The 12251-nt window shown below is 30.5% G+C and overlaps 1 protein-coding gene across 2 annotated transcripts; it reads left to right on the forward strand.

The window, feature by feature from the left end:
- The first annotated feature begins 1420 nt into the window (after positions 1-1420).
- RBL (Noc2p family) lies at positions 1421-10017 on the forward strand. 2 transcript variants are annotated; one of them, XM_090301664.1, is made up of 15 exons: positions 1472-1528; positions 2076-2208; positions 2447-2507; positions 3104-3209; positions 3312-3369; positions 3464-3558; positions 4418-4486; positions 5482-5547; positions 5649-6009; positions 6289-6588; positions 6735-7058; positions 7203-7409; positions 8310-8399; positions 8482-8574; positions 9577-10017. In XM_090301664.1, the coding sequence occupies exons 8-15, from the start codon at positions 5534-5536 to the stop codon at positions 9646-9648; spliced, it is 1461 nt and encodes a 486-aa protein (XP_090157790.1). In that variant the 5' UTR covers positions 1472-1528; positions 2076-2208; positions 2447-2507; positions 3104-3209; positions 3312-3369; positions 3464-3558; positions 4418-4486; positions 5482-5533; the 3' UTR covers positions 9649-10017. The 2 variants fall into 2 exon arrangements, with proteins under 2 accessions (XP_068502373.2, XP_090157790.1); XM_068646272.2 differs by having other exon boundaries at positions 1421-1528; positions 5482-6009.
- Positions 10018-12251: the final 2234 nt, after the last annotated feature.

Raw genomic sequence — 12251 nt, forward strand, 5'->3', positions numbered from 1 at the left:
GTTTTACCATGTACCTGTTACTTTCGGATACCAACATTTTTAACCGCTTTTACTTAATTAAATAATATACTATAACTAATTCAATTATTTTTGCATTTAATTAATTATATTTTTCACGTAAACTTACCAAAAAAAACCTTGACTTACCTTGTAACAAACTTTTAGACCTATTTAGACCTATGTCCGGTCTCGAGCTAGACATAACCGAACTGACCATACCTAAACGTTTGGACCGAGGTCCCGAACACTCCTGACCAGTACAACAACAAATCAAAATTAGTGATTTAATAGTCTTAAGAATGAAAAAATTGTTTTAATATAATTATGTTTATTTTGTTATAAACTTGAATTTACTTAATACATCTTTTATTGTAATTAAATAAAAGAGATAAAAACTATATTGCAGGACATTTTTAAAATTCTTTTTACCATATTGCATGACATTTGTAAATTGCAAGACATTTATAAATTTAACTATTATGTTAACTATGCTTTTCACAATATATCATGCACTTAGATAATTTATAAATTACATTTCTATTAATAAAAGTATAATGAGTAATTATAAAATAACAAAATAATAAAATAAAATAGGAAAAAATTTGTGTAGACCAAATAACAGAATTTCCCTTTCAATCTTTTTTAAATTAATAAAAAATATCTTTTAGTAAATATTTATTTATGTAGGTTGATTGTAAATATTTAAATGTAACTACTACATTATAAAATAATTTAAAATAAAATAGAAATATAATTTCTTATAAAAAAATATTCTTAAAAATATTTATAAAATAATTTAATATTTTTTTATAGATAATTTTTTTACTGTAAATAGTTAATTGAATTTTTAAAAATAGTTACGAAATACAAAGGGTAAAATAATAAAATAAATTATATCGATAAGAGTATAATTAGTAACAAAATATGTAGAACAGAAATAGATATATAATTTGTTTGTATTATAAAACTATAATAAAATTTAAAAAATTACATAAATCTATAATAAATAATTTATATGATAAATTTAAAACTATATAAATTATACAAATATAAAATTATAAAACTAATAAAACCTATGAAATTATATAATAATAGTTATAAAATAATATAAGAATGTAAAATTATGTAAAGTTTTATACAATTATAAATTGATTATATAAAGTATCATAAAATTATATAAACCATTTAAAAAGTAGGTAAGTTATGTAAATTATAGAATTATGTAAAATTATACTATTGATGTAATAAAATTATAAATTATACAACTTGTATGATTAATTTAAATAACAAATTTAAAAGTATTATAAATTTGTAAAATTTATAAAATCTGATTTTAAATTATCTAATAAATTTGATTTCAAACTAAAGTATTTCAGTTTTAGTTTTTTTTTTTTAAATAGTAAACTTGCAACAGAGAAATAAAAAGATTTGGGTAAAGGTTGATAAACCTTAAACCCTAAATTAGCTTACTGTCCCATTCTTTTTGGTCGTCGTCTTGGTGCTCACTGCTAAGACTGCAGCATCCGCGGTATGAGTTCTCTCATTCTCCCCTCTTTGCAGTTTCCATTCCTAACAAAATTATCTTGTTGAATCCCTAACCAAGTGTATACTTGAGTTTCATTGATACTTTTCTCTTGGTCAACTTTAAAAGAGAATTAATTTCAGTCTTTTCAATACTTTTGCATTCTTTTGAACTTCTGATAATCCTTTTGCTTGAAGTATTTGCAAGCAACCTTCTGCTAATTTTTTGTGGGCAACTATTTTCTAAAAGAGGTTAATACTTTAACAAAAAAATATCATTGAAGAGTTACATTGAATCCTTTAACCTGGACAAGTGGTTCTCCTTTGTGGTGATTACTGAAATATTTTCCTTATCTGTTTTATGAAGTGTTTTCCAATCACCTTTAGACATTTAAATATATAATTTTTAGTCCAAATAGATGTTTGATATGAAAATACTTGGCATGACTATAACAAATCTATCTTCTGTCTTTTTTTATATAGATAAAGTCTTTTTGTGCTTTGAGACTGATTTGCATCTCTTCTTGAAATTTTGTAAAACTTTGTGTGTCTAGAATCTCTGTTGATATTGCTACTGAATGGGAAAGTTGGGTAAGAAAGCCAGGAAGTTTGCAAAAAAGAATTTGCAGTCAGTTTTGAGGAACAAAAGGAAGTTAAATTCCAAGTTCAAAAGGAAAGCTTCAAAAAGTAAGGATTGTCTATCCTTACAAATATAATAATCTGTTTATTCTATGTCTATCCCTACATGTTGATTATTGATTAGCATTTTGATTTTTTATTATAATTTATTTAGTGTTTATATTGTCTGAGAATGCAATTTGCTTGTAAATCAAATTGATATTCATGCGTGAGTGTACTAATTTATGGGCAAGATGTCTCATCAGTTTGCATTTTTGTTGTTTTCTGCAAAATTTGACTGCCACAGGAGATAGTCATGATATTGAAGAAAACATAGAGAATGACGCAATAAATCCATCAAATGAAAGGTAAATAGTAACCTAGATATAATTATAGGTTGATTCTATTGACATATTCACTTTGTTTCTGTTTCTATTATACTTGTTTTTATATATTTTTTCTTTTATTTGGTAAATTTTGAACTATGTGGGTGTTTCCCACCAAAACATTATTTTTAAAGTAATTAAAAATTCTACGAGACACTGGGAGTTCTAATAAATGCAAATGATTGATGATGTGGTAATTTGATAACGAAATTACAATAATTAAGAACAAAGAGGAAAATGCAGAAAAAAGAAAATGCTTGCACCAATTGAAATTCCTATGACTCCAAGAAAAGTGAAGTTGAAAAACACACATCTTTCCCTTCTCTCCCCCTGAATTACCTATATAACAGAATTGCTCTTTTTCTTTTAAGGAACTTTCTTTCTTATTTCTTATTTACGAATAAGCCTTTTTCCTAAGTGGAGAATCTAGCCATATAAGATCACTTGGTTTTATTGGGCCCTATTCGTAACTACCTGAATCGGGCACCTATCATAATTCATGGGGTTTTAATATGATCAAATTGTTTGGCTGGCTCTAACTATTCATAACTAACTAACTATTCATTTGTTGTTAACAGAAACGTAGTTGAAGAATTTCAAGACACTTCTCTTGATGCTATATTCAGTGAAGATGACAGTGAGGTTCTCGGAGATGATTCAGACAGTGATGGATTTCTTTCAGAGGTTTAGATTATAATTTATTGTTAAAACACTTCTCAGTCTTAATTTTGCATTTGCCTTAAGTATTGTATATTTCATGTATTGATTTCTTGAGTTTGTGACCAGGACTCAAGCTTTTCATATGATAATGGAAGTGACAGTGAAAGTGAATGCTATATTGGGAGTTAGGATATTTCTACCTTTCAGTTCAAACCAAGTGCAATTTTCCCTTTTTATATGTTTTGATTAAACCTAAAGAAGTTTTTTTTGTTGTCCAGACAACAAATCTGCTAGTTCCTTATCAGAGCAAAACAAAGATTTTTGTGCTGAACTTCTAAAGAAAACAAAAAAGTTGAACAAATTGAGAGAAAAGGTGATTTTCTTGTGTCTGATGGTTTTATAGTGGAATTTTTCCATTTAAAATTTATTCTGTTAATTGGTGAATGGTTAATTGTTCCATAATTTCATATGGACGTACACCATTTTATTTGATTTGTACTTCTTTTGAACAATTATGTTATGCTAGCATCATTTTTCCTTTAGCAAAAAAATTATTGGATACAGGAGAGTACAAATAAAACTAGGATAAGAATACACTGAGACAGAAAAAGGTTAAACAACACATAACACGTCTAACAATATTTCAAGCTGTCAATATAACATTCCATGAAATATCCTGTGTTTGAACCCTGAATGATTTTCTGTTCTGTTCTACTTGAGACTTACCCAGTTTTATACAGTAGTTGAAACATTTGCTGATCGTTTTTCCCCCTTCACATAAAACTTGTTATTGGAAAAAAAGGACCACACCTTAGTGAAGACAGACAATATGCTAAACAATCAGTGAACAAGTCCAACAATATTACAAAGTGTTGTCAATATAACCGTAACATGAAGCATTTTGTGTTTTAAGTTGAATCTTGAAACACTTGCTGTTCTACCTGAGTCTTATCTAGTTTAGTAGGGTAGTTTATACAAGTCATACATTCTTCTTACAGTGGACTTGTTAGCTCTGAAAGAACTAAAACATATGATAGTCAAAGGAAAGAGAGGGTTTAATTGATATTATTTTCCATGAACTGGGAGTTGTATGTCTGGTTGTTGAATTTCATGTATATTGTTATTTTTCGTTTTTTATCATTTTTGCTTCTAAATAATGAATTATTTGCTTCTGTTTTTTGCCATTCACGTTTCTTGTTTTAATAACTGATTTAGCTTTTTGAAATATACAGGACCCGGGGTTTTCAAAATTTCTAGAAAGTTATGATATGAAGATTGAACAAACCCAAGACGAGGAGATTGTGAGTAGATTTATGTCTTATTTTGTAGTGACAAGAAAGTTAGCTGGAATATGTTCTGAAAACTGAAATTCAATTTTGTGGTTGAATTTGCTTGTGTGACAATTGCGGTGTAGACTATTAGATTTGCCAAATAGTTAGTTTTTCCTTCTAGGCATAGTGAGGTCTTACAGAAACATGCACTTATTGATGGACCGTGTTACATTTGAATGTGATAGTGTTACCTGAGATTTCAGCCTCATTTCTATTTCATAGTCTTTGTGGAGATATTAGAAATCTTTATGGGAGTATGATAATAAACATGGTCTTAGGAGGAGGGATATGTGGTGTTTTAATTTGATTTTATTGTTATTTGAATTTCTTAGACATGATATTATTATTAGTTATTTATTGTCTTTCGTTATTTTTGAATTACAAATATATTTTTGGATTTAAAAAAAATTATATATATCTATATTGTATTTTTTTATTATGTGTATGTATTTATTTTATTTTTATCCGCAATGCTTCTGCCATAACCCGTCATGGCTTTTGATATTGTTTCATAAAAGATTTTTGGGTCTCCGATATTTTCTGTTATCTGATATCGATAACATTGCCATGAGAACATGAATGGTTCACCTTCTCTTGTGGTTTTCTATCTTCCATGTGACAATTTTGCCACTTAATTAAAAAAATAATACTAATTACAAAGAAAAGTGAAAATTATATTGACCCATTCTAGATCGTATCACTATCTATCACCTAGAGTCCTAGGGTAGACTTTTTATGTCTTCACTTTTATCCCTGAAGTAAGAACACACATTAACATGAATCTTTTGAGAGATCATCATTTCTCAAGCATCCTTACCCATATTTTCTTTCTCAAGAACAAAATAGTAGAGTGCTACTATTTCGCTGGATATGTTGTTATTTCATGTTCTCTAACTTTGATCTTTTGACCCAATTAGCACTTCTATTAATGAAAAATTGATTGTTTTCCTATTTATGTGGTTTAGAGTTCGGATGATGGGAAAAGTTTAGATCTGGTGCAGCCACTGAATAACAATAATGCATTTTCTCACGTGGGTAAACTGTTGACAAGTGCATCTGTTGATTCATTGTGTAAACTGGTCAAAGAACAGTGTAGTGTTCCTGCCCTTACTTGTCTCATAAATGCTTATAGGGCAGCATGCCACAATGATTCTGAAGCAACCAGTGTCAGTGGTTGTGTTTTTTCTGATGGCATTCAGAAGAGCAAAACTTTCTGCAAGATATTAATGTTCATGCTACAAGAGGCTGATGCTACATTTAGGAAGTTATTGGGAATATCAAGCTCAAGTTCAAGGAAGGAAGCCGTGTTGGACCTAAAGAATACAAAAAAGTGGTTGTCCCTGAGGCCACTTATTAAGTCATACTTAAGAAGTACTGTGTTTCTCCTGAACCAGGTCACCGACTCTGAATTATTGGCCTTCTCAATCTGTCGGCTCAGAACTTCAATCATTTTTCTCTTTGCATTTCCATCTTTACTGCGCAATCTTCTTAAGGTATTCTTAAATTTAGTACCTTGTTTGAAGAGGAATCTAATGCTTCCCTTTTTATACAAACTGTCTTGACGTTACTTTCTAGTAGTAGCTATATGTTCCATCCAAATTAGTTGGTGACTGGATGATCATGATTTGATTATTTTTTGATATTATATTTGTGCTTTGTGTTTAACATAAGCTTTTATATATGTACTTTCTTGACCTTTTGGCCAATATGTGTATAATGTCATTCTCACGACATGTGAAATCTTCCTTACCTTGCGCTTGAATCTATTACAGATTTCTGTTCATCTCTGGGCAACAGGTGATGGGTCTCTATCGTCCCATTCCTTTCTCATTATACAAGATATAGCTTCTATGTCTAGCTCTAACTGGTTTGACTTCTGCTTCGTCAAAACATACAAGGCTTTCATTAGTAACTCTCAATCTGTTGAGCGAAAGTTTGAACATATACGTTTTCTAAGGAATTCCTTCGTGGAGCTATGTTGTTTAGATATGCAAAAGTCATCAAACAAGGCAATGACTTGTATATTGCATCTGGGTAAGATATTGCAGAAAGGGTGGCAAACCAAAAAGAAGGTAAGCTTCTAAATTTTTTAATATTGATGGCCTCCTTTTATTAATATTAAGTTTAATGGACAGTCAATTGAAGAATTAGATTTATATGGAAGTATTATGTTACCACCACGCTGAGGTAAATTTTCTGACAATTATTTGGTATACAGGAGGTGGTTAAAACAATTTGCAGTTGGCAGTACATCAATTGCATTGATATGTGGGTTACTTTTATATCAGCTTGTGTGCAGGACTATGATCTTCAGCCATTGCTGTACATGATTGTACAGATTATAAATGGAGTTGCTCTCCTGTTTCCTGGGCCTAGATATTTACCACTGAGACTCAGATGTATCCAATGGCTTAATAATCTTTCTGGTTCTAGTGGGGTTTTCATCCCTGTTACATCATTGGTGCTGGATGTTTTAGAGTACAAAATTGCCAAGGATAGTGGGAAACCTGGCAAAGTGTTGCAACCTATGTCTACCGTAAAGGTCAGATGAATTTGACAGCACCCTCGCCCCCAACACAATAATTTATTTGGTTTAAAAAATTATACATATCTAATGGCCTCTTTTGTAGCACATATTTGGACCATCTACTTGATCATTGTAGTTGACAGTTTAAAATTACTGCAGCTTCCAAAGCATTGGTTAAAATCACGTGGCTTCCAAGAAGAGTGTATCTTATCCGCCAGTGAACTCCTTTCAGAGCACTTTGCACAATGGAGCTATCATATATCTTTTCCCGAGCTAGCGACAGCTCCACTTATACACCTAAAGAAGGTCTTTGAGAAAACTTCTATTGAGAGTTTCAGACGTGTTATCAAGCGTTTCATTGATCAGGTGAGTAAAGTTTTAGAATATTACATGCCATCTTGAATTTTGACATTTAATTGAATGTCTGTAAGACTAGTTGAATCTTGAACTCACTATCACATAGCAAACTGGCTATCATTGCTGCAAGTTCTGTTAAGAGTGTAGATCAACTTGTATGCTATGAAACTCGGCATGTCTCTTAAATGATGTGTCCCTGTGTCTGACATGTAATGAATACTAGGTGGTTAATTATCCAATTCAAAAAACATTTTTTTGGGTCTCTGACAAAAAACATTTAATAAGGACAAATACAGTGATCTTCTACAAACTCAAACTTATGGTGTAAGTTTCTATTATGATTATAGAAATATGAAACCATTCTTATACAATCAGGAATATTTGGATTATATATGTATTATGGGGAATGCTTTTATTTATTCTCCTATCATATCTTCATATAATGTGGAATTTTTTGAAGTTGCTAATTTGTCTTTAAGTGAATTTCGGCTAAAGTGTCTTTTTCAATGATGATAATCAAGAAGGGGATGAAATGTATTAAATGAATTATATCTTCTTTTTGCATTTTGGATTTTAGATAGATGGAATAAATTCATTTTTTGTATTTGGTGATAATATGTTTAGATTGTTATATTTGACTAACCTTGTTTATAGATGATTTTGAATATATAAATCTTGATTGTCAATTTAAATAATTCATAATGATATAATATATATGCATGTGTGTGTTTTTGGAGATATGTGTCGTGATGTCTACATATTGTATGTCATTTTTTGGGAGCCTTTCCTTGCTTGATGTTTAAGCATTTTTGCCCTTCTCTTTGTCCTTTATTAAAACAGAATATCAATATAGCCGTCTCATCTCATCCATCTCTTTTTGCCTTTTCTGTTTCGGGTGGGTAAATTTAGGTGGAGATGAATATTGACTTTGTGCAAAAGAAAAGAGAAGAGGTGCCTTTCTCACCAAAAGATCATCAGTCCGTCGAATCATTCCTTCAGGTTATCTCACTTAAATTCATCTTTGAATTTTTCTTCCAGTTATATTTGTGTTACTAGATTAATCAAACATCTGATTTGGCAGGTTGAGAAACGAAATGGTAACACTCCATTTACACAATACTATAAAAGCATCATGAGCAAGGCTGCTTCTAGGAATTCAATTTCAGATAGAAAGGTATGATTTACTTGAGCACATGCCTCTTCCAAGTTTCTTTTTATATGGTCTCCGTCTCTAATTTGAGTCCTTACACTCTTGGGATGCCTCATCCTTTATTATTGCTGTATGAGGGATATGCCACTCTTCTTTCTTGAGGGATACCTCATCCTCTTGCAAGTTTTATCATCATCCCTAGCAGTATATATCTCTTTTCTTAAGGGATATATATCGCATACGTCGTTCTTTGTAGTGTTGCAATCAATTATGATATTTGATCTACGCTTAAACCTTGGTCAGTTACTCGCTTAAATTGTGAATTTGCTTATTAGTCGCTTGGTAATTAACTTGGTTGAAATTGTTGGAAAAATTAATCTAAATTTCCAAATATTAATGCAAATGCTTTCCTAGAGGTTGTGAATGTATTTTGATTTTGGGAGATCTCAACTACAATAATGAGAGGGCAAGTGGAGAAGGGGCAAGCCACAGTCCTTGCGAATGCCAGGGAGAATCTGGATACCCTATTTTGGGAAATGGCAAAAACTGTGAATGTGTGCTGGAAAAAGAGGTATCTGAGCGTAAAGATTGTTGGATGGTGGCTATATAGGTGGAGCAGGACCAACACACTCTGATTCAAAGTTGAATATTTCGGCTAAGGAAACTGTGAAATGCTTTAATTACTCTTCTGAATTATTTACATATTATATTTACGAGATAAATATAAGTTCTACTACCTAAGCACACGAGTTTAAACACTGTACGTAAACCCAACAAAAGTAGTACATGGACTTGAGCTAAAACGCAGCTATTCCAAATTTCTTGTAGTTTTCGACAATGTTATGTCTTTGATTACTTTGTCATTGTCAAAGTCACCATAAAATAAGCTTACATGAGTAATGTTACATTTATCAATGATACGAATCCAATTCTAAATTCCCTACGAAGAGAAGATACATTTGAATCTTTTAAATTTCAATCATCTAAGTGTAGTGTTTCTAACATTATCCATGGTTTGTGTGGCAGTCTCCAGGCAAGGGAAAGAAGAAAATGCTACATCCAAAAGGCAGCATTGACCCTGTGTCTACTGACTCTTGAAAGCATCTTCATGAGGTTGAAGTAACCAGATTTCACTTCCCTATTGTCTGATACATGTACTTCAAGTACATAATTAGAGATTATGCTGTCAAATGTAATTTCATTCATTGGACCCAACCAGTGTTATTTCTTAAATTTTGGTTCTAGATTTTGGGGTGTTGAGTTCCGAAGCTTCAAAGAATGTAATACAAAAATGAGGTTAAAAGATGACATAGTTGTATGCTACTGTGAGCATAATAAGCTCACAGTTTACTGACAAAATTAGCAAGGGATGAGTCTATGTCTCAATTCTCAGGAATTTTTGGTTGGTAATGTAACTTTTCGAATTTGGTAATTGGTTATATATTATAAAAGTGTTTATGAATCTAACATTCATGAGTCAATTTTTAGTTATGTTTATAACAACCTGCGAAAGAAGCAACACACTCTGATTTTGGGGTGTTCGTTTTAACAGTTTTTTTTAAAAACATTTTTATAGGCAAATAAATATATAAGACTAAAATGAGTTTTTTCATATTATAATTGCACACTACCTTACAATCTCCCATTGAAATTATTGACAATTTAATTCAGAGTCAATTTGAAGTTCAGTTGTTGGTTTAAGTGGAAGTAGAAATGTAATCAATTCACAAATCTAGTCATGATTGACAAAAGAAAAATTATAATTGCTGGACATAAATATTACAGTTCATAATTAGGATCAAATGCAAGTAAAAGGGAGAATGAAAATGAAAAGGATGGTGGATCCAATTAAAATATTAAACTATTTTTTCGAAATATATAGGAAACATAAATTGCACCCTTTTTCTTTAACTACTTTTGAACTGGGTGTAACTGAAATTTAAGATATTAGGTAATGTAAGAGCAACTTAAAAAAGGAGTGGAATTTTCTTAAAAAGTAATGTCCAGAATAATTTGAGAAATTGATTAGATGATCAAACTTTTTGGGCAATTGCTTCCTGCACCATATCACTGCACCCGATTCCAGCGGAAAAGACGAAACTATCCTTAAAAAAAATTTCCGAAATATGTGTTCCGGATTTTTTTTTCTGGAACGAAATTTTATATTACGGATTTTTTTATCCGGAATGAGTTTTTCATTTTTGTTTCTGGATTTTTATTTCCGAAATACAATAATCTCTTTTCTGGATTTTTTTTTCTAGAATGTATTATTTATCAATTCCGGATTTTTTTGTCCGGAATTGAATTTTAAATTTTGTTTCCGGATTTTTATTTCCGAAACTCAATAACCACTTTCGGATATATTTTTCCGGAATATATTATTTTCAATTCCGGATTTTTATTTCCAGAATAAAGGGCATTTTTGGAATTTTTAAAATTGTGTTGGGTGTAGGTTAAAATGTGTTGGGTGCAGGGAGCATTTGCCAACTTTTTGGAAGACTAAAAAATGTAACTTTGGATGACTAAATGAAGTTTTCAAATTTCAATTTCAAATTTTGTTATAAATGTTAGTACCCAATTTTGTTTGGTAAAAAAAATCCAAGTATTTTGACATATTGATTTCTTTTGATATAGGTAATATTTGTGTGGTATTTACCTTCTTTTAGTTTATAACATACGAGGGTGATTAAAAAATAACAATAAAAGGTATAATTTATTGATCCATCAGTTCTCTAGCTTTATTCAAAATGTTTCTCTCTGTTTTTAAAATAAAAAATATGATAATGGTACCTAATGAATTTTGCATTGTTTTTAAGCCCTTAACTGATTCTCTCAATTCAAAAGAAAAGAGAAGGGTTCGAATTGATGCAAGAAAGTCACATGAACTTTCATAAAACAATAATGTTATTGTTTTTCACGATTTTCTCATATGAAGATAAATTGATTGTTTTTTATAATAATTATTTAAAATTTCGAAAAAACATTACTAATTAATTAAAAACGTAAAACTTTTGCTTTATAATTTATGTTTTTTTTTATCACTCATCTTATTATATACCTTCCTCTTTTTCTCCATACTGTAAGAAGTTCCGTGAAGAAAAGACCAAAAAAAAAACTTTTACAACATTAGGACATTATTTAGGGTGTTTCTTCCTGCACTCTATCATTTTTCTTCCTGCACCCATTCTGGAATGAGTTCTCTGACTTACAAATTTGTGATTGTGAAATTCTTTTTTCTCTTTCATATTACTATTGATAGTTTCTTCCTGCACCCCCATAATTTTGTAAATTCCGAAACTGACCCCCACAATTTCGGGATCTGGGAGTGTGCTACGGATTTATCAATCCAGAAGTGAATCATGGAAGCAAAGTTTGCATAAATTATTGATTTTTGAATTGCTGAATTTGGAAGCCTAATTTCTATTACGGATTGGTGGATCTGGAATCATTTTTTTCAATTATGGATTTCTGAATCTGGAATGCATATTTTGAATTACGGATTGATGAATCCAGAATGATTTTTTCAATTATGGATGTTTTGCATTTTTTTTATTTTGGATTAACACTATCATTCATGTATTGTCTGAAGCATCAATCCAGGAGATTACCGGATGCGCCAATCCAAAAATTTACCGGATTTCATAATCCAGAATACAAAAAAAAAAAAAAATGTACAATTTATATAGGGACACTTTTGTGTT

This window comes from Phaseolus vulgaris, chromosome 4 (genome assembly GCF_051622355.1).
Source record: "Phaseolus vulgaris cultivar YP4 chromosome 4, ASM5162235v1, whole genome shotgun sequence".
In the NCBI taxonomy this organism is placed as follows: Eukaryota; Viridiplantae; Streptophyta; class Magnoliopsida; order Fabales; family Fabaceae; genus Phaseolus; species Phaseolus vulgaris.